Source organism: Sminthopsis crassicaudata, chromosome 2 (genome assembly GCF_048593235.1).
Source record: "Sminthopsis crassicaudata isolate SCR6 chromosome 2, ASM4859323v1, whole genome shotgun sequence".
In the NCBI taxonomy this organism is placed as follows: Eukaryota; Metazoa; Chordata; class Mammalia; order Dasyuromorphia; family Dasyuridae; genus Sminthopsis; species Sminthopsis crassicaudata.
Genome location: NC_133618.1, coordinates 494,672,236 through 494,696,752, shown reverse-complemented (window position 1 = coordinate 494,696,752; position 24,517 = coordinate 494,672,236). Strand labels below are relative to the sequence as shown.

Genomic DNA, 24,517 nt, shown 5'->3' with positions numbered 1-24,517 from the left:
CTGAGGCTGTCCGAGCGCTGTCTGTATCTTCTGTCCGCAGAAGCGGCATCTTCTCTGAACACTCTTAATGCTTATTTATTGCACTTTCAAAGAATAGAATGATGGAATGCTGAAGCTGGAAGAGACCGTAGTTCCATCTAGCTCAGCTTTTTCATTTTGTGGATAAGTGAGCTAGATTTAAATTCAGTTAGCAAAAACCGATCATTAATAGTAAGTTCTCGGAGCCTCGGTGAAGAACTCCTGACCAGAATCATTACTTTCTTCTGGACAAGGAAGCACTGCCTAACGCTAGGACTGAAGCCACTAGGTGGCGCTCATCCCGATTCAATGTGCGGGGCAGGAAGTCCTGCCGCCCCGTCCCGGAGACCCCAGCCCTGCCATCGCCCCGGTCGCGTTCTCCCCTCCAGTGATGTGGTGCATCTAACGCCCTCATTCTGCAGACGCGGACACTATAATGCTGAGCGCCCCAGACCTCCCAGAGAGCACGTAACATAGACGTGATTTGCATTTCCCTGTCCGTCCCCACGCACAGTAACTATTTGTGGGTCAGCGTCTAGATTTTCCTAATCCCTGAGATGGAGCTCGGATACGCTCCGCTGCCCCTCTATGGACTTTCGTCCGCCTATGGTCCTTTTCAGCAATAAACTCAAGATTGACAAATCCTCCTTCTCTAGTTCGGCAAAAAGAAGGGCAGCGGGAGAAAGGGGCCAGATTAGCCTCATCATGACGTCAAAGAGGAAGGGCTTGCATCGCCCCGCTGGGCCCCTCCCACCAGCCCTCCGCCCTGGGGTAAAGGGACCCAGGTGTTACGTCACACGCTCAACGTAATATCGTAATAGAATCCCTCCGCAGTAAGAGGAAAATAGTCCCTAAAACGAAGAGACTTTCGTCGTCCCAGGCAATGGGAACAGACATTTACGCATATGACCCTGGGAACTCTGAGTGGCCGTGGCATCTTGGATACACAGTCCAGGCCAGTTCCCGGACATGCCCTTCTACAGCGACGTGAAAGTAGATCCGGCTTTTTGAAAGGACGATGGGTCCTTCCGCAACGGGGGGGAGGAGAATGGCGGCCGAGTCGATGCCGGAGCGGGAGAGGAAGCCGGGAGAGAAAACAGCGGGTGAGTGCGGGTCGGGGGTGGGCCTTTCCACATCTTCTGCAGAGCAGCGATTATGGGCTTTGGCGGTGACTAGCGACGAGGTCCCGGGCCGGCGGGGCTGCCCGAACAGGGCCCCGGGGTCCCCGATCTTTTAGTCGCTTTCGCACTTGCCTGAGCGGAAACCCAATGCCTCCACAAGATGGCGTCGGGCCCAGAACACAGGCAGCGCCTGGGACAGCCCTCAGCCGTCAAGGCCCCGGGATCGCCACAGTCTACCCCCTCCACTGGGGGAAAGAGGGGGAGGGGGGTACAGAGTGGGGAACGAACCACTGACCCAGGGGACCAATGGGCTGTACCACTGATCCTGGGGCTGGGGGAGGACTGGGGGGCACAGACCGTACCATTGACCCCGGGCGCCACCTCGACTCCGGGCCCCGGGCGGGAGTGAAGAGCAGTGTGGCCCAGTGGCCAGAGCCACGGTCCCCTTTGGGTGGGATGGTGCCTCTAAAATTGCGAGCCCAGGACTCCCGTGTCATGTTTCCCCAGGACCCTTCCTTTGCAGTCCCCGATGCGCCCCCCGCCGGCCGGTGCCTCAGTTTCCCCGTTGGGGCAGGGGTGTGGGTTAGGGGGAGCGCGCCGGCCTATGGGAGAGCTTGGTTCATGGGCACCCCCTTGTCTGTTACTCCCTGCAGAGTGAAGGCCCCAGACCTCGGCCTGACCCCGCTGCCCCAGAGCAAGCCCCCTGCTGGGTGTCGGGCTTCCCTCCCGGGGCTCTGGGCGCCGGGCCGTGTCCGGCCCAGCCCCGGGACCCTGCACAGCGCCGCGCGAGGTAGCCCCGGGGAGACCCGCCGTGCCGAGACTAGCCAAGGCCACCGATGGAGGAGAATGAGGTGGAGAGCAGCAGCGATGCGGCCCCGCGGCCCGCGCGGGAGGAGCCCTCGGAGAGCGGCCTGGACGTGGGCACCTCCGAGGCCGTGTCCGCCGACAGCAGCGACGCCACCGCCGCCGCCCCCCGGCCGGGCCTCCTGTCCGAGGCGGACGACTCTGTGGTGGGGCAGAGCTCGGACCACGGCGCCCGCTCCCTGGTACCGCCGTGGGGCCGGGGAGGGGGCCGGGCCGGGAGGGCAATTCCAGAGAGTGCCGGGGCTCTGCAGCCGCTGGTGCCCTCCCGGCGCCCTTGTGCGTGAGCAGGGCCGTGGCGGGGGGAGGCTGGAGGAAGGGCCTTGGCTCGTGGCCTCCTCCACATACCCGCTCCTCTTCTGTTCACATCCCTTCTTCTCACTAAGTGCTTCATATGAATGACATATTTGAAGGGAATCGGGAAGGAGCGAAGGAAGAATTGCCATGTTACGGTGGGCACGGGCCTACCCCCCTCCGCCCCTCAAACAGCACCAACAATTGTGTTTTATACAGAAGATGGTCTCCTGCTATGTGCCAGCCATCATTGCAGCGAGTTCTGCAAATCATTAAGTGCAGGAGGAACGGGCACTGGGGAAACCCGGAGGAGGTCCGGTCCTTTTTAGATAAAAAAGTCTAGGATTAAAGTGCTTCCTTATATGTAAGATACACTTAAGTGCACTGGAAAAGTTAAACTGCTGTGAAAACCTAGAGAAAGTGGTCAGGGGTCCAGAAAGGCCTCGTGGAGATAGCGTTTGCGTTGGACTTTAAAGAAGGGGGAGGAATTCAGTGAGCAGGAAAGGCAGAGAGGCAGCAGTTCAATTTTCAAACTGCTGGAAGGAATCTTGAAATACCCCAAGTCATTTCTTTCTTTTTTTAATGACCTTATGCTGTTTGTTAACAGTCACGAAAAATAATTTCAGAGAATTTTACTATAAGGTCTGTCAAAATTCTGTGTAACTGAAGGGTCGTATCCCTGTGAACAAAGTTGGGCATGTACCGGAAGAGTGACTAGGGGGCGACCCTTGAAATCAGGAAATCCCCGCTTTAAATACCGCCTTTCACACATACTATGTGGGCAACTGACGAAAAGCCTCTGAGCCCCCCGGCAACTCTCTCCCACTAGAAATTGCAGACAAGTTACACGTCTCAATGAGGGAGGAAACGTCCTCACTGTAATTTGCCTTTGTCCATGAAAGCACAAATCTGTCATTAATACAAAAAGGAGGGCCAATATTTTAGAGGAACTGTCCTGTTCATTCAGCACGTGGGACATTTCTGGGTGTAGAAAGTAGTGGGAACAAAAGCACAAAGAGTTCAGGGCTGTTAGGGGATCCGGTGTGTCCAGAGACTCCTCATAACCCTAACTGGGAACCTGAGATGTGGTGACCCGGGATAAGAGACAGTGACCCGGTGCTGGCCTCCTCCCCGTTGGAGACAGTTCCAAGTGCCCTTGATATTCCCCAACAGATCCCTAAGTCTGGGCTTGAGCGTGCTGGGGAGGCTGTGGCTGACCTACTATGATTTGATCTGCAGGAGGAAGTATCTGAAAGCAGTTCCAGCCGGGATGCCACCCCTCAGGGCTATCTGCCAGACTCGTCCTCCATCGGCCCATCGACGTTAGTGTCGAGCGGATCGGTGGGGGCCCCGGTGCTGGTGCACTCCAGCGTGCTCGCCGATGCCGCCATGCTGGTCTCCGACTCCACCGCCTCCTCCTCTGATCTGGGCTCTGCTATTGACAAGATCATCGAGTCGACTATTGGGCCAGACCTTATTCAGAGTAAGCATGAGGGCCTGATGTGTGTGGGACTGGGATCAGTGCATTTCTTCTTGCTTTTTCAACTCCCCTGCCGTGCAGACTTCCCAAGTCCCAGCGCTTTCCTACTAGAGGCACCGTAACATGCCAGAAGCAGTCCTTGCCTGGTGCTCAGAAGACCCAGTCTCAGTGCAGTCTTGTTGACTTGCTGTGTGATTTTGGGAAGTCTTCTTTTTGCTTTTGGCTTCAGCTTTCTCATCTGCAAAACGAGGGAGTTAGACTAAATGGCTCCCCAAATCTCTTCCGGGTTTGTGCCTTCTGTTTGAGAGGCAACACTCTCCTGTGAATTAGTTGAATGACAGTGTATCACAGTATGTACCAGGAGTAAGTGAGAGCTAGCGGACACGGGCTAGATCAGCCAGATCCAGCTTCCTGGAGGAAATGAGACTAGAGCTGGATGTTGGGGAATGTTTAGCTGGTGAGTGAATGTGAGAGGAGGGAGGAAGACAGAGATCCGAGGTGATGAACCTGGGGGAGCTGAGCGGGGCTGGCCGCCTCTGGGAACAGCGAGGTTTGGTTCTCTTCCAGGCTGCATCGCGGTGACAAGCGCGGAGGATGGGGGCGCCGAAACCACCCAGTATCTGATTCTTCAGGGCCCAGATGATGGTGAGCACTAGCCTGGCCGCTGGTCATTGGGGTTCGAGGGAGAACTGTAGGAAAGAAGGGACGGGAAGTGTAAGGATAAGGGAGAATGGGCCTGGAATCAGGAATCCCAGGCTTGGTTCATCTGCTAGCACTAATGTTGCAAAGTTATAGTCCTTCCTATGGACGTTATTTTCCGTCTTTACAATGGGGACTTGTACTCAACAGTCTCTTCTACCCTGACATCTTCTGATTCTTTGAAAGGTCAGGGCTTCTGTTGAAAAAAGTGGGGCAGTCCTCACCCTCTTGCTTCCACAGGTGCCCCCATGGTGTCCCCGATGTCCAGCTCTGCTCTGGCCCACAGTCTGGCAGCCATTGAGGCCCTGTCTGATGGTCCCACATCTACCTCTACTTGCATGGAGCCAGCTGAAGCTCAGGAGTGCTCCCCGCCTGCTGAGCCCCCTCCGGGGCCCTCGGAAGAGCCAGACCTGCAAAGCCTAGAGGCTATGATGGAGGTGGTGGTTGTGCAGCAATTCAAGTGCAAAATGTGCCAGTACCGAAGCAGCTCGAAGGGCACCCTGCTCAGACACATGAGGGAGAGGCACTTCCGCCCCGGTGCGTGGGGGGTGGCGAGGGAGGGGCAATCAGAAACCAGCTCTAGCAGTGGGACCCTGGCTCAGAGTCCTAGCTCTGACACGGCTTTGGGGGTGTGAGCTTGAGCAAAGTGTCACCTTCTGCCTCAGTTTGCTCCTCTTTAAAAGGAGACTTGAACCAGGTGGTTTCTGAGATACCTTTCAGTTCTGACAGTGGGTTCTAAGCCCCTTCCTGCTCCGGCCTGCTGCAGTTTATCCTCTAAGGTCCGCTCTAGCTAAAGTGCTGGGAAACCTTGGTTAATGTATCTTGGCTTCCTACAAGCAGGATAGGAAGGAGCTCTTGGTGACCAAGCCTGGGGGACAAATCGGCTTGCCTCCCCTTCTCACTCTCCCATAGCTTCTACAACAGCAGCACTGAAGAAGGGGCGTTCCAGGAAGTGGGGAGCTTCAGCTAAGCCCCTGGAGGAGGAAGGGCCAGAGGAAGAAGAAGATGATGACATTGTAGATGCTGGAGCCATTGATGACCTGGAAGGTGAGCCCTTGGAGCTGGAAGGGAGGGCAACCGTGGGAGAAGGTGGAGGGAACTTCACACACCGTCCTTTGTTCTCCCTTTGCCAGAGGACAGCGATTACAACCCTGCAGAAGATGAGCCCAGGTCTCGGCAGCCTCGCCCCCAGCGCCCCATACCCACCTCCAGCGCTGAACGTCCCCGAAGGAGACCCGGGAGGCCTCGAAAGCTGCCCCGCCTTGATCTCCCCACCCCTCCAGAGGGTAAGCCTGGGGACGGGGTCTGGGGTGAAGGGAGGGGAGAAGGTTGCAAGCTGTGGTATCGTGAACCCTGTAGAGAGACTAGTTCTAGACTGGAATCTGCCTTTGAACTTCAGGTCTGACATCTAGCATTAGAGCTCTAAAAAAGTCTGTTAATGTCTCAGACTCAGTTTTCTCATCAATAAAATGGGGATAATGTCTTTACACTATTTTTTTCAATGTGTTATTATGGAGAAAATGCTTAAAAAGTGCACAACTAGAAATCTGAGTTACTTATAAGTGTCTCTTGAAGCTTGAGTGTATAGCACTTTAGATTCTTCCATGCATCTTTTCTTTTCTGATCTCATTTGAACTTCAACATTTCTGAAGGCAGGTAGGTTATCTGTATTTTACAGGTGCTTATTTGACTTTAAGAGTCACAGAATGTGGAGAGGTCTTTAGAGACCATCTCCTCTAACCTGCCAATTTACAAGTGGGGAAACTGAGACTTAGTGGAAGTGATTAGCCCCAGCAGAGCTGGGAGGTTATTGGGGCTCGAACCTAGTCCCCCAATTCCAGGACCATCATTCTTTGCGCGGGGCCGCCATGTCTCTGACAGCCTGTCTGTGAAGGGTCTTATCTGTTACAGGGGTGGAAGCAGAGCCACTGGTCACCTCTCAGAGTGGACAAAGCATCCCAGAACTGCAAGGACCCGAGACCACTAGCTCATCAGGCCCGGAGCCCTGTGGGAACAGCGAGGGGCAGGTCGAGCCCAGTGTGAGCCAGTCAGATGCAGAGAACACAGCTTCTAATGCCAGAGAGGATGCAGATGTACCCCTGCGACGACGTGGCCGGCCCTCCCGACGCTTCCTGGGCAAGAAATACCGCAAGTATATGGGGCAAAGGTGAGGGAGGGAGGAGAGTGCTGTGCGGGGCTGCCCCCCACCCCCAACTCATTTCTCATCACTAAACCTAGCTCTTTCCACCCTTACCAGATACTATTATAAGTCCCCCAAGCCCCTGCTGCGACCCTACCTTTGCCGAATTTGTGGCTCTCGCTTCCTATCCCATGAGGACCTTCGTTTTCATGTTAACTCCCATGAGGCTGGAGACCCCCAGCTCTTCAAATGTCTGCAGTGCAGCTACCGCTCTCGCCGCTGGTCCTCTCTCAAGGTGGGTGAGAGAGGGAGAGCACCAAGGTGTTGCCCAGACGGGGCTGGTTCTGGTGTGGGACAGCTGCTTAGTTTGGAGGCCTAGCCTTGTGACTGTGAGCGCCATTTCCCTTGAGGCTGTAGCGTGATGGATGATCCTTCAAACCTCTTCCAGCTTAGACATTTCTTTTTCAATGTCCTTCTAATTCTGGCATTCCATGCTCTTAAGGTCTCATAGCTCTGACATTCTGGGATTCTGGGGTGAGCAGGGAGGTGAAGTCTTTGGTTATTTTGTATTAAACAAGGTCTCTGGTGGGAAGGAGAACAACCCTGGCCTCTGACCTTAGACCTTGGGGCCCCTACTCAGTCTTTTACCCTGCTGGCCTCTCTAGGAGCACATGTTCAACCACGTGGGCAGCAAACCCTACAAATGCGAGGAGTGCAGCTACACCAGCGTGTACAGGAAGGATGTCGTCCGGCACTCAGCTGTGCATAACCGGGACCGGTCAGTGGGAGTGGCCATGCCTTTGGGGAACTGACAGAGAGGCAGGAGAATCCCACCTGACCCCGGGCACTTTGTACACCTGACACGTATTCTTGTGATCGTCACAGGAGTCTAGTCAGGGAAGCCTCATGCTGGCATCACTGTCACTACGTTATAGATGAAGGACTGGTTCAGAGGGGGTGGAGCTCCTCATTGGTCCTTTAGCTCAGAAAGGGCATGTGCAAGAGCACTAGACTGGGGCTGGGAAGCCTGGGCTTTCAGCCTTCTGGACACCAGGTGTGTCCTTTGGAAAAGAGGAATAAGGAAACCACTGTGATTATTTGCTTCAAGAGAGAAAGCTTTGCAGCCATAAAGCCCCACAGATGTTTTAATTGTTAGGTGGGCAGCGTCACTGTCATGTTGGGGATAACTCTTAGAATGGAAGGACACTTAGAGTAGGGAATATGGGTACTTGGGTCTAGGCTACTGAGGGTCTGGGTCCAGGGGACTCAACTGACCTTGCACACATCTCTCCCCTACAGGAAGAAGAGGCCGGAACCTGTGAGTCTGGAGTCCCGGGCTGGTTTGGGCACTGAGCTGGGAGGCGTTTTTCTAGGGAGAAGTGAGATGTGTTGTATGAGCTGTGCCATCTATCCCTTCTCTCCCTGTGCCCTTGCAGCCCCCGAAACTGAGCTCCTTCCCCTGTCCTGTGTGCAGCAGAGTCTACCCAATGCAGAAACGGCTCACGCAACACATGAAAACCCATAGCACCGAGAAGCCCCATATGTGTGACAAGGTGGATGGATGGGCCCAGGAGGGACTGGGGAGGAGCAGGCAGGGCTTGGGAGGGTGCCTATGCTGTGCATGAATCCTACTTTTCCTCTCTCCATCCTATACTTTGCAGTGTGGAAAGTCCTTTAAGAAGAGATATACTTTCAAGATGCATTTACTGACACATATCCAAGCCATTGCAAACCGCAGGTATCATCTCACAGGGCCTTCAGAAAAAGTGATGTTCATGTTGCTACCATTAGAGCTATGTGACCCCGGGGCAACTTATATTACCTCTTTCAGACTTAGTTTTCCTCCCTTTCAAAAGGGAATAGTAATTCTTTTACTGCCTATCCCACTGGGCTTTTGTGAAAAAAAATTTCTTTGTAAAATGCTATGTCAGCCATAATCATCATATATTACTGTTCTTCCTAATGAAAGTCTTCCATTCCATAGGGGATAGAGAGCAAGGGAGGATGTGGGGGAGTGCCCTTTGACCCTGTCCTTCAAGGACCTTGGCTTATGGGCCCTCCAACCCCCTTCCTGGCTTCTCTAGTTACTCATGCGCCCAACCCCAGGTTCAAGTGTGAGTTCTGTGAGTTTGTCTGTGAAGACAAGAAGCTTCTACTGAATCATCAGCTCTCCCATGTCAGTGACAAGCCTTTCAAGTGCAACTTCTGCCCCTACCGGACCTTCCGAGAAGATTTTTTACTTTCTCATGTGGCTGTCAAACACACAGGTCAGCCTGCCATTCTTGGCCCCTCCTCCTCCTCCACTGCGCCTGAAGCTGTGTTACCCTCCCAGCTGCCAAATGCTTCCTGGTCTTCCCTTCCTGCTTTCCTCCCAAACTTTATCTCATTACCCTAAATCCTCAAATCATCTTCAACAGATACCAGTAGCTTTGTGAAGTGAATCCCCGAACCCCAGAGGCACTTACTGCCTAAGAGTAAAGACATCCTGGATAGGCTATTAAAGGAACTTTTGAAATAAGGAAAAAGTTTACCAGTGATAAAAGAAAGTAAATCTAATATAGCACACATATGTCCAGAAGCTTCTCTGGGCTCATAAGCCTGTGATAACCATAATAATTTCTACTTCACAAAGTGTTTTTGTGCTTTATTCAGTCTGCAGAACAACTCTGCAAGAGGAGTTTTGGAAGTAGGATCTTAAAGAGAAGGCATTTGAGACTTCAGAAGGGAAGGCACTTCTTAAAAGTCGCTCAGCAAGTCAGGGACAGAACTAAAATGAGAAACCAAGTCCTTGGACAACATCTCGCCCTGCCTCCCATTCACATGGTAGCAGGGGATGGGGCCCTTTAGAAGGGGCCAGGCTAGGCTCCCGCCTCCTGGGTGAGCTCACAGCCTACTTAGGAAGACAAGGAACTGCCTTACTTGAAAGAGCAGTGCACCTGGAGGCAAAGACTGGGTTCCAGGCCTTGCTGGGACAGCTGTATGGTCTTAAGCAAATCATCTTAGCACCTGGGTCACTGTTTCCACCTCTGCAAAATGAAAGAGTTGGACTCGATTTCCTCTGCTATCCATTCAGATTTCACATATGGTGGCCTAGCTTTTTCCCTTCTCTATAATTCTTGATGAAATTTGATTCACCCAGCTTGGATGTAGCGTGTGGACAGGTAGGACGTGCCTCCAAGTGTGCCATTCCTCCTCCCTTCTCCACAGGAGCCAAGCCTTTTGCCTGTGAGTTCTGCCATTTCACTACCAGGCACAAAAAGAACCTCCGGCTACATGTGCGCTGCCGGCACTCGGCCAGCTTTGAGGAGTGGGGTCGGCGCCATCCTGAGGAGCCACCGTGCCGCCGCCGGCCTTTCTTTTCAAGGCAGCAGATAGAAGAGCTGAAGCAGCAGCACGGGCAGCGCCCTGTGCTCCCTGGGCCTGCCACCCTGGAGCCACCAGAGTCCCCAGAGGTGAGTGAGGGACAGGAGTGGGGCACGGGAGGATTGGAGTCAGAGCCAGGTTAGGGTCGGGAAGTGGAGGAGGGGAGGACAGGACCCAGTTTGGGGGGAATGAGAACAGAGCCCAGGTGGGGCCCAAAGGCATGCCCTGTTCCCCAGGCCCCTCTGGAGTCAGCACCTCCTGAGACCTCTCCACTGCTGTGTCCCGAGTCCCTAGGGGGTGCCACAATCATCTACCAGCAAGGTAAGGCTTTTGAAAGGGTGTGAGGGGCAGGGAGCAAGGCAATGATGAGAAAGTCGGGATCTCTGGTTACCAATTTTCTCCCCTCTTCCTTTCCTTGATCCCCATCTCCACCCTTAGGAGCTGAAGAGTCCACAGCCTTGGCCACTCAAACAGCTCTGGACTTACTGCTGAACATGAGTACCCAGCGGGAGCTGGGGGGAGCTGCACTACAGGTGGGACTCTGGAAGAGTTCCTTACATCAAATTCCAGTTCTCAGGAGAGTCCACATTTTCCCCAAAATATCAAGTATTTCCCAAACTGCCTATATGCTTAGATCTTATTGGGAACAGTGGAAGGAAGTGAGGAAAAAAGTTCATTTTCTCTGCCTCTGCTGAGCCCAGAGTCTAGTTGGGGTGACAAGACCTGCCCTTTTTAAATAGGGATTCTTAATTTTTGTGTTGTGGATCCCCTATGGCTGGCTAGTCAAGCCTATAGATTCCTTCTCATAATAATCTTTTGAAATTTACAGATAAAACACATAATACTATAAATGAAAACAATTATATTAAAATAATTAGCAAACCATTAAAAAAAAAAAAAAAGCCTATGGACTCCAGGTGAAGCATCTTTGCTTTAAACAACTAATAGAAAATGGCAGGGGAAGCTGTGAATAGAGGCTTCCCAGAGGAGGTGATGGTGAAGAAAAACCCCATACTTAAATCTTTATCAAGTGCCTCCCGTCAAGCATCCCTACGAGAGGTGTCCTCATTTAATAAGTGAAGAGCTTGAGGCTCAGAAGGCTGAGGTGAGAACTGAGGCTGTAGTGGAAAGAGCATCAGGCCTGGGTTCAAATTGTGACTGCCACTTAGCAGCCTAATGACATTAGGCAAATCCCTTCCCTCTCTGGGCCTCAGACGTCTTTCTCTGATACAGGAGGGTTTAGATGAGATCTTCTCGAAGGTCTTTTCTAGCTTTGCATTCATTGAACCGAAACTGAGCAGGCATGTGAGCTTCCTGGCCCCACTTCTGTGCTCATATTCCTGAGAGGGGTCTTTAGCATCCCAGGTGGTGGCACCTGGCTAGGTAGGCAAGAATTGGGGGGTGCTCTCTCTAGGAAGCCAGAACACGAGCAGAGGTGGGGCTTGGCAGTGAGTCTTGTGTGTTCGGGGAACAACGAAAAGCCGGCTGGTTGGGGTGGACTGTACATGATGAAGGCGGGCATGGAATCACCTTATTGTCCCCCCTGGTAACGACCCATTACTCACTTCCATGGCAGGTGGCAGTAGTGAAATCAGATGGTGTCCGGGCAGAGCTCTCGTCCCCTCCTGAAGAGTCCAGCCCCCCAGGAGCCTCTCCTCAAGTGGTTACTCTGCATGTGGCTGAGTCTGGGGGTAGCTTTGCTGGAGAGGGGCCAATGGGAGTGTCTGACCTGCAGCAGATCACCCTGGCCCCAGTACCATACAGTGGAGCTAGCTACAGCGTCATTGCAGCTCCTCCTATAGAAGAGGGGACCTCTGCCCCAGGGACCCCATACAGGTAAGTCCCACCCCCCAGTCCCTGCCCACTCTCACTGGTTTTATAGTGAAATGTCGCCCTACCATCCAGGATGACAGAGGCGGATTTCTTGTACTAAGAGCACTTGCACTAAGAGCCTTCCTCCTTTCTTCTCTTCCCCAGGGGTGCTGGCTCCCCACCTGCTCTCTATTAGTTTAGACACATATCTCTTTATAAGAGGAGCAAAGTTCTTTGGCTGCTCCAAAGAGCAGAATCTCAGCATCTGCTGATGAGAACATCTAGTTCAAGATGCCTGAAAAGGAGTATGCTGCCCTGCTCTCCCTTACCCTATTGCCCAAACCATCATGCTTCTAGATGAAGAAGTCCAGTGATGGAGCAATCTCTGACCTCCCTGAGGTAGTCATTCCATGGTTGAAAAGTTAGGAATTTTTGTATTTCCATCAAATTAAAAATCCACCTCATAGTCTCTGGGGCCAAGCAGAACAAGACAATAATATGGTGGCCCTTTGTGTCTAGTCCTTCTGAGCCATGACCTCTCTTCCAGAACCATCTTGGCCATGCTCCTTTTTTCATTGTATGAGCTAAAATGTGTAGTGATTAGGACTGGGGACAGCACTTTAAGCATGCATTGTCTAGGATAGGATCAAAATGGAGACCACACTTTCTCAGTTCTTCCATTAATATCCCATTAGCTTTTTTGATAGTCATGTTGCATTATTGATTCATGAAAGGTGGAGTCCATTTGAGCTCCCTAATTTTTTCACAACTCCATGCCAACTCCTATGGGAAGCCTTTCTTGATTATCTTGTTATTAGTGTTCCCTCTCTCCTCAAATTAAGGAAAACATGTGTTCTTAGAAGATAGAAACTGGTTTTTGTTCTTTTGTATTAGCCTCCAGCACAATTCCTTGCTTCAAGTAGGCACTTAAAGGTTGTCTACGCCACTCCCTCAGTCATACTAGGCTCAGTTGCTTTACTTTCTTGCCCTAGATTAAAGCACTGAAACACCATCTTCTTGACAGCTTTTGTTCATTCTACTTAATCCACATCTCCTACTCACTCTCCCCCACTTTCCACCCTCTGAAATTGAGTCAGACACTAACTTTGGTTTCCTATTTGGAGTCAGGATCTATCTTATTTGGATCCCATGGCCATCTTCTTTGGCTTTTTTTGCTTTGAGATACAGAATGTGGCAACCAGAGAAGCTAATGGGATTTATGTTGACATGAATGAAATTCAGGGATACAGAGCTAGGGAGTGCTTATCGTCCCATCATGCTCCAACCTGATTAGGCCCCATCTGGAGGATTGTGCTTTATTTATGGAAGCCCATTGACAAGCAAAGAAGAGTGAAGAGGATGGGAAGGAAGTACCAAGAGAGGATTTAGGATTAGTGAAAGAATTGGGAATGTTTAGAGGTGAGAAAATTTAGGGAGAGACTTAGCCCTTTTCAAGTATCTGTCATAGTGAAAGGAAAGTAGTCTTTCTGCTTGGTCTTAGGGGACAAAACACAGACCAATGGGGGAACATTGCAGAGAAGTTGATTTTGAATTAGTACAAAGAAGGAAACTTCCTTATTGAACTGCATTACTGGAAATAATTGGCCAAAGGACAAGTAGCCACTTGTCAAGATTATAGATAAAATTTCTGCCAAGTAATCATTGTTATTTGATGACCTTTGAGGTCCTTTAACCTTTGAGACCCAAGGTTATCAGAATCTTTCTCTGACTGTCCTTGGGGGTTCATCTTTTGCCCCAGTTCAGCTGCTGATTCTCCCTAATCCAGTCATCTCTCAATCCTTTTTTCTACCCTTGGACATTGACTTTATTGATGAGGAATTGCTCTCAGTGCCTATTGTATGTAACTGCTGCATCCCAAATACTCTTCTATCCCATTTCTAGGATTTCTAGAACTCCTCACTTTTGACCTTACCCAACTGATACTATTCAGGTGCTACTTACCTCACCTTCTAACTTGGGTAGTCATAGATCTAAATCCTCTTTACAATTCAGAGATTCATATTATACATTTGCATGTTAAGAGTAGCTATCATGTTACCCATTATAGACAACTTTGGGTTTATACTGTAGCATTTATCTCTGGCAGCTTTGAGACATAGGATACATTATGGAATTAAATCATTATAAACAGAATGAACTTTGGAGATTGTTTAACTCACCCTAATTTTACTTGAAGTTTAAAATGAGAAAGTGACTTGTAAAAATAGAGGAGGAAGTGACAGGATCTCCTTAATCCCATCCTATATTCTTTCTCCCATATTATGAATAATAGGCCCCCCAAAACCCTGTTACTTTCCTCAAGATCCTATGACCCCTTCTCAGCTCTGCCCTCATCTCTCTATACCCACAGCCAGGAGCCCTCAGGGGAGGCAGCACAAGCTGTGGTGGTGAGTGATGCCTTGAAGGAGCCTAGTACCCACTATATCATGGCAGCAGATGGGACCCAGCTACATCACATTGAGGTAAGAGACTCTTTAGCATTCCCCCAGTCCCAAAAGTACACTGCAGTCTGACTACAAGGCTCTCCATCTTCCCATAACTCTCAGCCTTCTTACTACCCACTCTCAAGATGCCTATCCCAAAGAGCACCTATCTCTTAGAACTGTTGTCAGGATCAGATGAGGTGATGGGTATTAAAATTCTTTGTAAACTTATAAATATTAGTTGAGTGAGGAGAGAGGAAGAGGAAGAAAAGATTCCCTCCTCACTTTCTTGTAACATGCTCCCAAACCACACTCTATCTTTCCTCTTTTACTCTACCCTTTTCATCTCTTTCACCTTCACCCTAACAAGATGGAAGACTCTCAGGTTTGGAAGGGTTTCTTCAGTGGCTTCTTGTCCATCCTAGATCTGAACAAGAAAAGATTTACAACATAGTTAACAAGATTGTCAGTAAGGATGAGCCGCCTGCCTCAAGACAGCTCATTTTACTTTAGACAGCTCTAATTGTTAGGAAATGTTTACATTCAACCTATATCTACCTCTCAGCAACGTCTACCCATTGTTTTTAAGTCTGTTCTCTGGAGTCAAGCAGACTAAGTCAGATACTTCTTCTGCATTATGACCCTTCGAATATTTGACAACAGCTGTTACATCCTGCCTAAGTCTTATTTTGCTTCAGGCTGAGCATCTCCATTTCCTTTAGTCAATGTTCTCATGACATAATCTCATGCCATTTTGATTGTCTTACTCTGAAAGTATCCTACTCCCCTAATGTGACTTCCAGTATTACTGTGGTCTAAGAAAGAAAAAAAAAAATGATACTGTGCCTGCTTATTCCTAGGCCTCTCTTAATGCAAAATAAGATTAATTTAGCCTTTCTTGGCTACTATGGGATATTTTTGATTTTCATTGAGCCCAAAAATCTTTTCCAAATGAATTCGTGTCTACTCATGTCTCCCTAATCTTGTATTTTTCAAATTAATTTTTGGACCTTAATTGAAATTTAATAGGGATAAAATGAAGACTCATTAAATTTAGCCACATGTTCTAGGCCAGTGGTGTCAAACTCAGATGGAAACAGGGTTAACAAAACCATGCATGTTCTATTACATTTTTATTTATCTTGTTAAATATTTCCTTATTACATTGTAATATGGTTCAGACTGCAAGCTGCAGGTTGTTCTAGCCTATCAAGATCTTTTTGGATCCTGACTGTCATGAAAAGTATTAATCATTTCCTCCTGCTATGTGTCACCTGAAAATTTTCTATGTATGCCATCTTTGCTTTTATCTGAGTCATTGATAAAAGTGTTAATCAGCACAGAAGTGGATACAGATTCCCAGAATACTCTCTTAGAGACTTTTCTTCTCTGCATTTTTTTAAGGGACAAACAACTTTATATATCTATAACTATATCTAACTATGTATAACAACTCACTGTTTATGTGCAACCACATAACAATTGGTGGTAATGACATTCCTGGGTCATTAGGAAAATATCAAATTAGGTTTGATGTGCTCTTAAGACTCTGCCCTAGTTTTCATCAAATCATGGATTGCTATTCTTTGGGTCTGTCTATTCAGCCAACCATTTATGAATCCGTCTAGCTTGGTTTTTGTCTAGGCTACACTGGATCCTCTTTCCTGCAAGAAGAGCTTGAAAAACTGTGTGAGTTGCTTTGCTAAAAACCAAATAAATTATATCTGCAGCATTCCCCTGGTCCAGTCAAAAAAATGAAATAAGGTTAGTCTGACATGACCTGGTTTTGAGGAGACCTAACTTATCCTTTACCAGATGCCAAGTAACCATTTTTTTTTTTTACCAATAAACACTCTAGTTTTGCTAAATATCAAAATCAAGCTCATTGAGCTTGAGTTTACAGATTCTTCTCTTCCCATTTTAGAAAACCAAACACTTGCCTTTCTCTAGTCCTGTGGGTGCCCTTCTATTTTCATTATTTTTCATAAATTGCTGACAATTCAGCAACGATGTCTGACATTCCCTCCGGTGCTCTGGGCCATCTGAGCCTGGCCTGTATTCATCATAGACAGACAGGTGCTCTCTTTTTCTCCACTTACCCTCGGTTTCATATCCCCATCGGCCCTTTTTGTTCTCTTTTCCTATCTAAAGGTCAGAGAAAAACAGAAGCAAAGTAAGAATCGAGCAGTGATGCTTTCTCTCCACAAAGAGGACAGGGCACTAGGCAAGGAGTAAGGAATGTCCAAGTGGATATCTTGCCTCAGGAGTTACTGCTAGCTGTGTGACCTTGGCCTTGACCTCTCTCCTCTTTTTTTTATTTTTTATTTTATTTTATTTTTCTTTTTTTTTTAATTAATTTTTATAATTATAACATTTTCTTTGACAGTACATATGTATAGGTAGTTTTTTTTTTTTTTTTTTTACAACATTATCCCTTGTACTCCCTTCTGTTCCGAGTTTTTCCTCTCCTTCCCTCCACCCCCTCCCCTAGATGGCAGGCATTCCCATACATATTAAATATCTTATAGTATATCTTAGGTACAGTATATATGTGCAGAACCGAATTTTGTTGTTGTTGTTGCAAAGGAAGGATTGTATTCGCAAGGTAAAAATAATCTGGGAAGAGAAACAAAACAAAACAAAACAAAAAAAAAAACAAAAAAACAATGCTCTCAGTTTACACTCATTTCCCAGTGTCCCTTTTCTGGGTGTAGCTGATTCTGTCCATCATTGGTCAATTGGAATTGGATTAGCTCTTCTCTATGTTGAAGACATCCACTTCCATCAGAATACATCCTCATACAGTATCATTGTTGAAGTGTATAATGATCCCCTAGTTCTACTCGTTTCACTCAGCATCAGTTCATGTAAGTCTCTCCAAGCCTCTCTGTATTCCTCCAGTTGGCCATTTCTTACAGAACAATAATATTCCATAACATTCATATACCATAATTTACCCAACCATTCTCCAATTGATCGGCATTTATTCATCTTCCAGTTTCTAGCCACTACATAAAGAGCTGCCACAAACATTTTGGCACATACAGGTCCCTTTCCCTTCTTTAGTATTTCCTTGGTGTATAAGCCCAGTAGTAGCACTGCTGGGTCAAAGGATATGCACATTTTGATAACTTTTTGCGCATAATTCCAGATTGCTCTCCAGAATGGTTGGATTCTTTCACAACTCCACCAACAATGCATCAGTGTCCCAGTTTTCCCACTTCCCCTCCAACATTCATCGTTATTAGTTCCTGTCATCTTAGCCAATCTGACAGGTGTGTAATGATATCTCAGAGTTGTCTTAATTTGCATTTCTCTGATCAATAATGATTTGGAGCACTCTTTCATATGAGTGGAAATAGTTTTAATTTCATCATCTGAAAATTGTTCATATCCTTTGACCATTTATCAATTGGAGAATGGCTTGATTTCTTATAAATTAAACTCAATTCTCTGTATATTTTCGAGATGAGGCCTTTATCAGAACCTTTAACTGTAAAAATGTTTTCCCAATTTGTTACTTCCTATCTAATTTTGTTTGCATTAGTTTTGTTTGTGCAGAAACTTTTTAATTTGGCATAATCAAAATTTTCTATTTTGTGATCAATAATGGTCTCTAGTTCTTCCTTGAACACAAACTCCTTCCTCCACAAGTCCGAGAGGTAAACTATCCCATGTTCTTCCAATTTATTTATGATTTCGTTCTTTATGCCTAAATCTTGGACCCATTTTGATCTTATCTTAGTATGTGGTGTTAAATGTGGGTCCATGCCTAGTTTCTGCCATACTAATTTCCAGTTTTCCCAGCAGTTTTTGTCAAATAATGAATTCTTATCCCAAGGTTTGGGATCTTTGGGTTTATCAAACACTAGATTGCTATTTTTATTCACTATCTTGCCCTGTGAACCTAACCTATGCCACTCAACTAGTCTATTTCTTAGCCAATACCAAATGGTTTTGGTGACTGTTGTTTTATAATACAGTTCTAGATCAGGTATAGCTAGACCACCTTCATTTAATTTTTTTTTCATTACTTCCCTTGAAATTCTCGACGTTTTGTTCTTCCATATGAATTCAGTTGTTATTTTTTCTAGGTCATTAAAATAGTTTCTTGGGAGTCTGATTGGTATGCACTAAATAGATTAGTTTAGGGAGTATTGTAATCTTAATTATATTCTCTTGGCCTATCCAAGAGCACTGAATGTCTTTCCAGTTATTTAAATCTGACTTTATTTTTGTGGCAAGTGTTTCGTAATTTTGCTCATATAATTCCTGACTCTCCTTTGCTAGATATATTCCCAAATATTTTATACTATCGACCGTTATTTTGAATGGAATTTCTTTTTGTATCTCTTGCTGTTGGATTGTGTTGGTAATGTTTTGACCTCTCTCCTCACTCTCACTTTTCTCACTTTTCATATATAGGAATTGGACTTGATGAGCTCTAAGCTACCTTCTGGCTCTAAATCTATGATTCTGGGATCTATTAACCCCCCACAAATACTAAGCCCATTCCTAGCCTCTGTTGATTCTATTCTTTTTCCCAACAAAACTATCTTTTATCCTTAAAGTTTTTCCTTCCAGTCTTTACTCATTTTGAACTTTTTAATTCTAATGCACTTAAATTCCTGTAGGGCCAACCTTCTCTTTTATAGCTGTCTTCTACTTTGTGCATATGTCTTTTAAAAATTTAAATTGACTGATTCCTTGTATGTACATATTGATCTCTTTAAGTGACTTTTCTTTCAGCATCTTTTGTCTTCAGAACTTAATTTTTGAAAACTTATTGTCCTTACATTTGCTTCCTTTGTAGAATTTTAGTCCATGAGTTCCTATCCTCTGAAAATTTTGAAATTTGTTTTTGTATAACCAAAGGTGTATCACAATGGGCTCAGCCTTCTTCTCCATCACAAATTCTAAAATGAAGTGACCCCTTTCTCCAGTGTTTATGTTGTTTCTATCTGAACCATTAGTTCTTCCTTATTGATATGAATCATTCAGAACAGAATTTCCCATCATTGATTCTTGTACCTTTTGAAAGATTAAATTATCATGAAGACAAGTCTAGTAATCATTTGCTCTGATTTGTTCACAGAGATGCAGAAAATACCCAAAACCTCCTATCAGTGCTTTTCCAGGCTTGTGATGTTTTCCAAACTCATTTATTTCCTATTTCTGCTCCATCTTCTTTAGTATATGCTACCTATAATACATCATATTTCTGAGGCTGATGTTCTGTACCCAAATAATCTCTATCATGTTTCCCCTCTCTGGTTCTTGGGCTTTCTACAGAGGAAGGTAACTTAATACAATGCTCTTAATAAGTTCCTTCTGATTAAGTTTCCAGAGCTATATTCTAGTATGGACTCCTCCCATCAATTTCAGATCAAATTTGCCTAAGATTTCTTGGTCTTCTTACTTGTTACTTCTATTTTGTGCTTACATTTTTAGACAGAGGAAGCCATGATTTTTATTGCTTGTTCTGTTTGCTGTGACTTTGGGGTGCTGATATATCCTATATCATAGTTTGTTAACTAGATTGGTGGTTTTAGGCAATACCCCACCCCTTTTTTCTTTTCTATTAAAGCCTTTTTAGTTAGATCTGAAAAATTGACTGCAAATACATTCTTACTCGCCCTTATTATAGACTCTAGCTCCATTCCTGTCCAGGAGCCAGTCATTCCTGTGTTTTAAGCCATAATCCTAAAACCTCACTAATGCCGAAATTTTCTTTCTCCTCTTAGTGGCCCCTTCCTTGGTTCTTTGGCTTTCTTGTCTCTTCTTCCTTTTCCCTATTCATCCCTCCTTTTTCCTATGATGCTCTCTCCTCCCTCTCTTCCACTAGCTTATGCCTCCTTTTCTTCTCCAAATCTCACTTGTAACCCCTTGCCTCCTGAGCTTTCTTTTTTCCATCCCTGTCCTATTTCTCTTTCCCTTCTTTTTCAACTTTTCTCCCAAAATCATCCGGATTTTTCTGTTCCCTCTTCTGGTCTCCCCCTTCCTCATTCTAAACAGCCCAATTTCTCTGTCTCTTAATTGCTTTTATTCTCTCCTCCTCCCTTCCTAGGTCAGACAAATCTCTGTTCCATAGCATCTCCCTTACTCTCTCTTTTTTCCTCACAGCTGAGTGCAGATGGAGGTGTTTCCTTCTCAGGCTCCGGAGCTTCTGATCCTCCAGACTCTGGGGCTAAATGGCCTCTGTTGCAGTGTGGAGGACGGCCGATGGGCAGAGATGCGCCCCCTGCACCCCCCTCCCCAGCAAGAGCTCTTAGGGCTGGGATTACTCCAGCTGAGAGCAAAGGACCACCTACGTCAGCTTCCCCGCCTCTCCCGGCCTCAAAAGCTTTGGGCCTGGTGGTTCCCTCTCCACCCCCATCTTCCTCAACAGCAGCAGCTACTGCCGCTAAGAAGTTTTCCTGTAAGATCTGTTCAGAGGCCTTTCCAGGCCGGGCCGAAATGGAGAGTCACAAACGGGCCCACACTGGGCCCAGCACCTTCAAGTGTCCCGACTGCCCATTTGTATCTCATCTGTGGCCTGAGGTTCGGGTAGGTAACAGGACTGAGATGGAAGGCTCTGGGCACATTTATAACCTCACTGTGAGCACCGAGCCAGTATCAAAGCCTTCAATTCTCAATTTTGTGTGCTTCTCTTATGATGATCCCTCACATTTGTGTGATATTTTTCATAGTCTCCATTCTTTCAATGTCTCCTGAGATGAGCAGGCTAGCTTATTAATAGCACTTTTTTTATGGCTGAGAAAAATGGCCTAGAGAAAGGGATTGCCTTACCCAGAACCACACAATAAGGGATGGAGTGAGGATGAGAGGGAACTCGAAGTCGTCTTTCTTGGAATCTGTGATTCTTTTGTTAGATCCCAATGGTGATGATCAGTAATCCACTATTAGTTTATGCCTGGTATATGTGGTATTTCAATAGCAAATTTATCGTGCTAATTATTATATCAGGTTGAATCAAACATTAAAATGAACTCTCTCTCCCTGAATCTTATGTCAGCAAGGTAATAGACAAGTGACTTTTGGGTTGCATTTGCAAGCTTGTTATGATTTAATACACAAAACCAAGTTAGAATGCAAGCTGGCATAGTGGAAACATCATGGAATTTGAAGGCAGAGGACATGCAGAGGAATTGCAGCTCCTGCTTACATGCATGCTTCCTGTATGACCTCTATCACTTCTTATGTGCAAGTCACTTCAGCTCTCTGGGCTTCAGTTTCCTCATCTACAAAAGGAAATTCTCTCATCTAATGCTGTAACAGCTGACATCTGGCACTGCATTATTGCTTACAAATACACTTGTAACTGCAATGAAATTGGAAATCTATTTTCCTCATTTGATAAAGAAATTGGAATCCAGAGCAGGGAAATGGTATTCCCAATGTAGCATAATGGGTAGAAGCCATGGATAGAATCCAAGCCTCCTGGCCCTCCCTCCCATAGGAATCCAATACCCTTCCTCCCATTTTACAGAGCAAGAAACTGAAGCACAAGGAGGGTGATTTGTCTGTGTTCATAATCCCAGGTGCTATTTAAACCCAGATTTTCCTTTAAGTCTAGCATTAGCTACTATACCATGCTACCTTTCTAAGGTTGCTCTGCAGCCACCTTCAGGTCAGTGGACAGGTCTATAGGCCCACTCCTTAAGGAAAAGAGGGGTGGTATAAAAGTCCATTCCTGTGATGCTCACTCTCCTTGGCTACTTGCCAGGCCCATATGGTCCAGCACTCAAGCCTTCGGCCCCACCAGTGCAGCCAGTGCAGCTTTGCCTCTAAGAACAAGAAGGACCTTCGGCGACACACCCTCACCCACACCAACGAGAAGCCCTTCTCCTGCCACCTTTGTGGGCAGCGGTGAGACCTAGTAGAGGTTGGGGAGGGACAGGAGGAGAACATCCCAGGGGACTGGAGCTATCTGAGCCTTCTCCCCTTTTGCCCACCAGCTTCAACCGAAATGGCCACCTCAAATTCCACATACAGCGGTTACACAGCCCAGATGGAAGAAAGCCAGGACCCCCAATGCCCAGGGCCCCTCCTCGTGCCTCCACCCAGACCATCATCCTCAATAGCGATGATGACACACTGGCTACATTGCATAGTAAGCACCCTCTCCCTCCTTCCTTGGAACAGGGACATTCCAGGGTGCCAGCTGGGTTCAAGGAAACATTAACTGAGCATTCTCTTGGGTAAGGGCACTTTCTTAGGACAAGACAGACAATGTGTTTTCTGTGGCCTAAGCTGGGCTGTCTTGGAGCCAGGTAAGGGACTTTGAGGAGAGCAGACCAGGCTTGGGGAGCTAGGGGCATGCCATCAGGTCAAGTAAGATGGCTTTAGACTTCTCTGCAGCTTACTAACCTATTCCATCCTACTTCCCCTTCTCTATTCTTCCTTCCTCCTCCCCCCAACCCCTTATCTCCTTTCCCTCCCCAGCTGCTCTACAGTCCAGTCATGGGGTTCTGGGCTCTGATCGACTCCAGCAAGCCCTGGGTCAGGAACACATCATTGTGGCCCAGGAACAAACAGTATCCAATCAGGTGAGGCTAGGAGGAGCCCTGGGATTTGTGGGTGGGGCAAGGGAGATGGGACCAGCTGGAACTAGTTTCCACTGGTGTTGGATTTGTTCTGGTAGGAGGAAGCCACTTATATCCAAGAGATCACTACTGCAGATGGACAGATGGTACAACACCTGGTAACTTCAGATAACCAGGTAAGTTTTTTCATTTCACTGTCTCCAACATCTCCATCCTCCATCCCTATTAGTTTAGGATTTGGGGTTGGACACAAGCTTAAAGATTAATCCAACTCTCATTTTACAGTTGAGGAAACTGATGTCCAGAGGAGTAAAATGACTTGCATCTTCTCTGATGTCCTTGCTTTCTTGCTCCCCTTAGATCTCAGAACTACCCCTGCCCTATTTCAAAACCCTTTGTACAGTCAGTCCCAGAATGTGTCATCTTTTCTAGGATGTATTTTCGTCCTAGTGAAGCTTAACAATTCTAGGACAGAGGTCACCTGGATCCTACCCAGAACTGAGCTTAGAATAATTTTCCATCCAAAGCATACCAGGAAGTTGGTTTCCAATGATCACTTTGCTTTCTTCTTTCTCAGGTGCAGTACATAATTTCTCAGGATGGAGTACAGCATCTCCTCCCCCAAGAGTATGTGGTGGTTCCTGAGGGGCATCACATTCAGGTAAGGAAAGGCCTCAGGAGCAAAGAAGAAAGGAAGAAGGGCTTGGTGGTAAGTGGTAAGGGCTGACTTATCTTCCTGTTGCCAGGTACAAGAGGGACAGATCACTCATATTCAGTATGAACAGGGCACTCCTTTCCTGCAGGAATCTCAGGTATTAGAATAGAGGAGAGGAGGAGGGAATGGGACCAAAGAGCGAGGGTGGGGGGAAGGTTACACCTCTAAGAGACTCAAGCGTTCCCCTCTTCCCACTTTGTCACCAGATCCAGTATGTCCCTGTGTCTCCAGGGCAACAAATTGTCACTCAGGCTCAGTTAGAGGCTGCTGCCCACTCAGCTGTTACAGGTACAGGACTGAGATGAGCGGAAGTGGGTTGCAGGGTAGGGACTGGAGGGAACTTTGGGGTCAGCTAATAGAGTTAGAGGGAATGGATCTAGACCTCAGCCTCCTGAGGCTAACTTTGTATTCCCCCGCCAGCTGTGGCCGATGCTGCCATGGCCCAAGCCCAGGGTCTCTTCAGCACCGAAGAGGCAATGCCAGAGCACATCCAGCAGCTGCAGCATCAAGGCATCGAGTACGACGTTATCACACTGACTGATGATTGAGGGGCTACAGTGAGGATGTGGAGAAACGAGAATGCTAGAGGGGCCATCCCACCCAAGGGTCTCTCACAGGATCCTCCTTGCCAACCAGGCTTCCATGAGAACCAGGCAGGTGTCCCAGACTTCCAAATGAACTTGGGCCTGCCTCAGTGCCAGGGCTGAACAGGGCACTGGTGTGGTAAGGTGCCGCCGACCCCCTGACCCCGGATAAAGGAGGGCATCCGGGCCTGCAGGCAGGCTTGAGAGAAATCTATTTTTGTTTGGATAGATCATCTGGTATGTCTGTCTGAATAAAGAAAAGGAAATGAGTCCAGCCCTGGCCAGTCTTGCCAGAATGGGGTGGCTCTCTTTCCTGCTTTCTCTTTACTATGTGGTGGTAGTGGCAAATGGAGATCCTGGAGGCCAGTCCCCTACCTCCCCTAACATCAGCCCTCTGCAGTTGACAAGAGCTGCAGCTCCCTTCCTGCTGGTGGCGCTCA

At 47.3% G+C, this 24,517-nt stretch overlaps 1 protein-coding gene across 2 annotated transcripts; it reads left to right on the top strand.

The window, feature by feature from the left end:
* The first annotated feature begins 909 nt into the window (after positions 1–909).
* ZNF335 (zinc finger protein 335) lies at positions 910–24,404 on the top strand. Of its 2 annotated transcripts, XM_074293564.1 has the most exons (28): positions 910–1,121; positions 1,793–2,185; positions 3,534–3,777; positions 4,342–4,419; positions 4,714–5,010; positions 5,386–5,520; positions 5,607–5,759; positions 6,385–6,625; positions 6,731–6,908; positions 7,279–7,391; positions 7,913–7,931; positions 8,050–8,166; positions 8,275–8,351; positions 8,720–8,880; positions 9,821–10,065; positions 10,213–10,297; positions 10,415–10,509; positions 11,553–11,812; positions 14,160–14,271; positions 20,356–20,778; positions 21,959–22,101; positions 22,191–22,345; positions 22,678–22,781; positions 22,877–22,954; positions 23,356–23,439; positions 23,525–23,590; positions 23,700–23,781; positions 23,914–24,404. In XM_074293564.1, the coding sequence occupies exons 2-28, from the start codon at positions 1,976–1,978 to the stop codon at positions 24,039–24,041; spliced, it is 4,083 nt and encodes a 1,360-aa protein (XP_074149665.1). In that variant the 5' UTR covers positions 910–1,121; positions 1,793–1,975; the 3' UTR covers positions 24,042–24,404. The 2 variants fall into 2 exon arrangements, with proteins under 2 accessions (XP_074149665.1, XP_074149664.1); XM_074293563.1 differs by lacking the exon at positions 910–1,121 and having other exon boundaries at positions 1,370–2,185.
* Positions 24,405–24,517: the final 113 nt, after the last annotated feature.

Coding starts and splice junctions, on each gene's coding strand:
- ZNF335 (XM_074293564.1), top strand. CDS start 1,976: ATGGAGGAGAATGAGGTGGAGAGCAGCAGCGATGCGGCCCCGCGGCCC. Junction 5,011..5,385: donor GGAGAGGCACTTCCGCCCCG/GTGCGTGGGGGG, acceptor ACTCTCCCATAG/CTTCTACAACAGCAGCACTG. Junction 8,167..8,274: donor AGCCCCATATGTGTGACAAG/GTGGATGGATGG, acceptor TATACTTTGCAG/TGTGGAAAGTCCTTTAAGAA.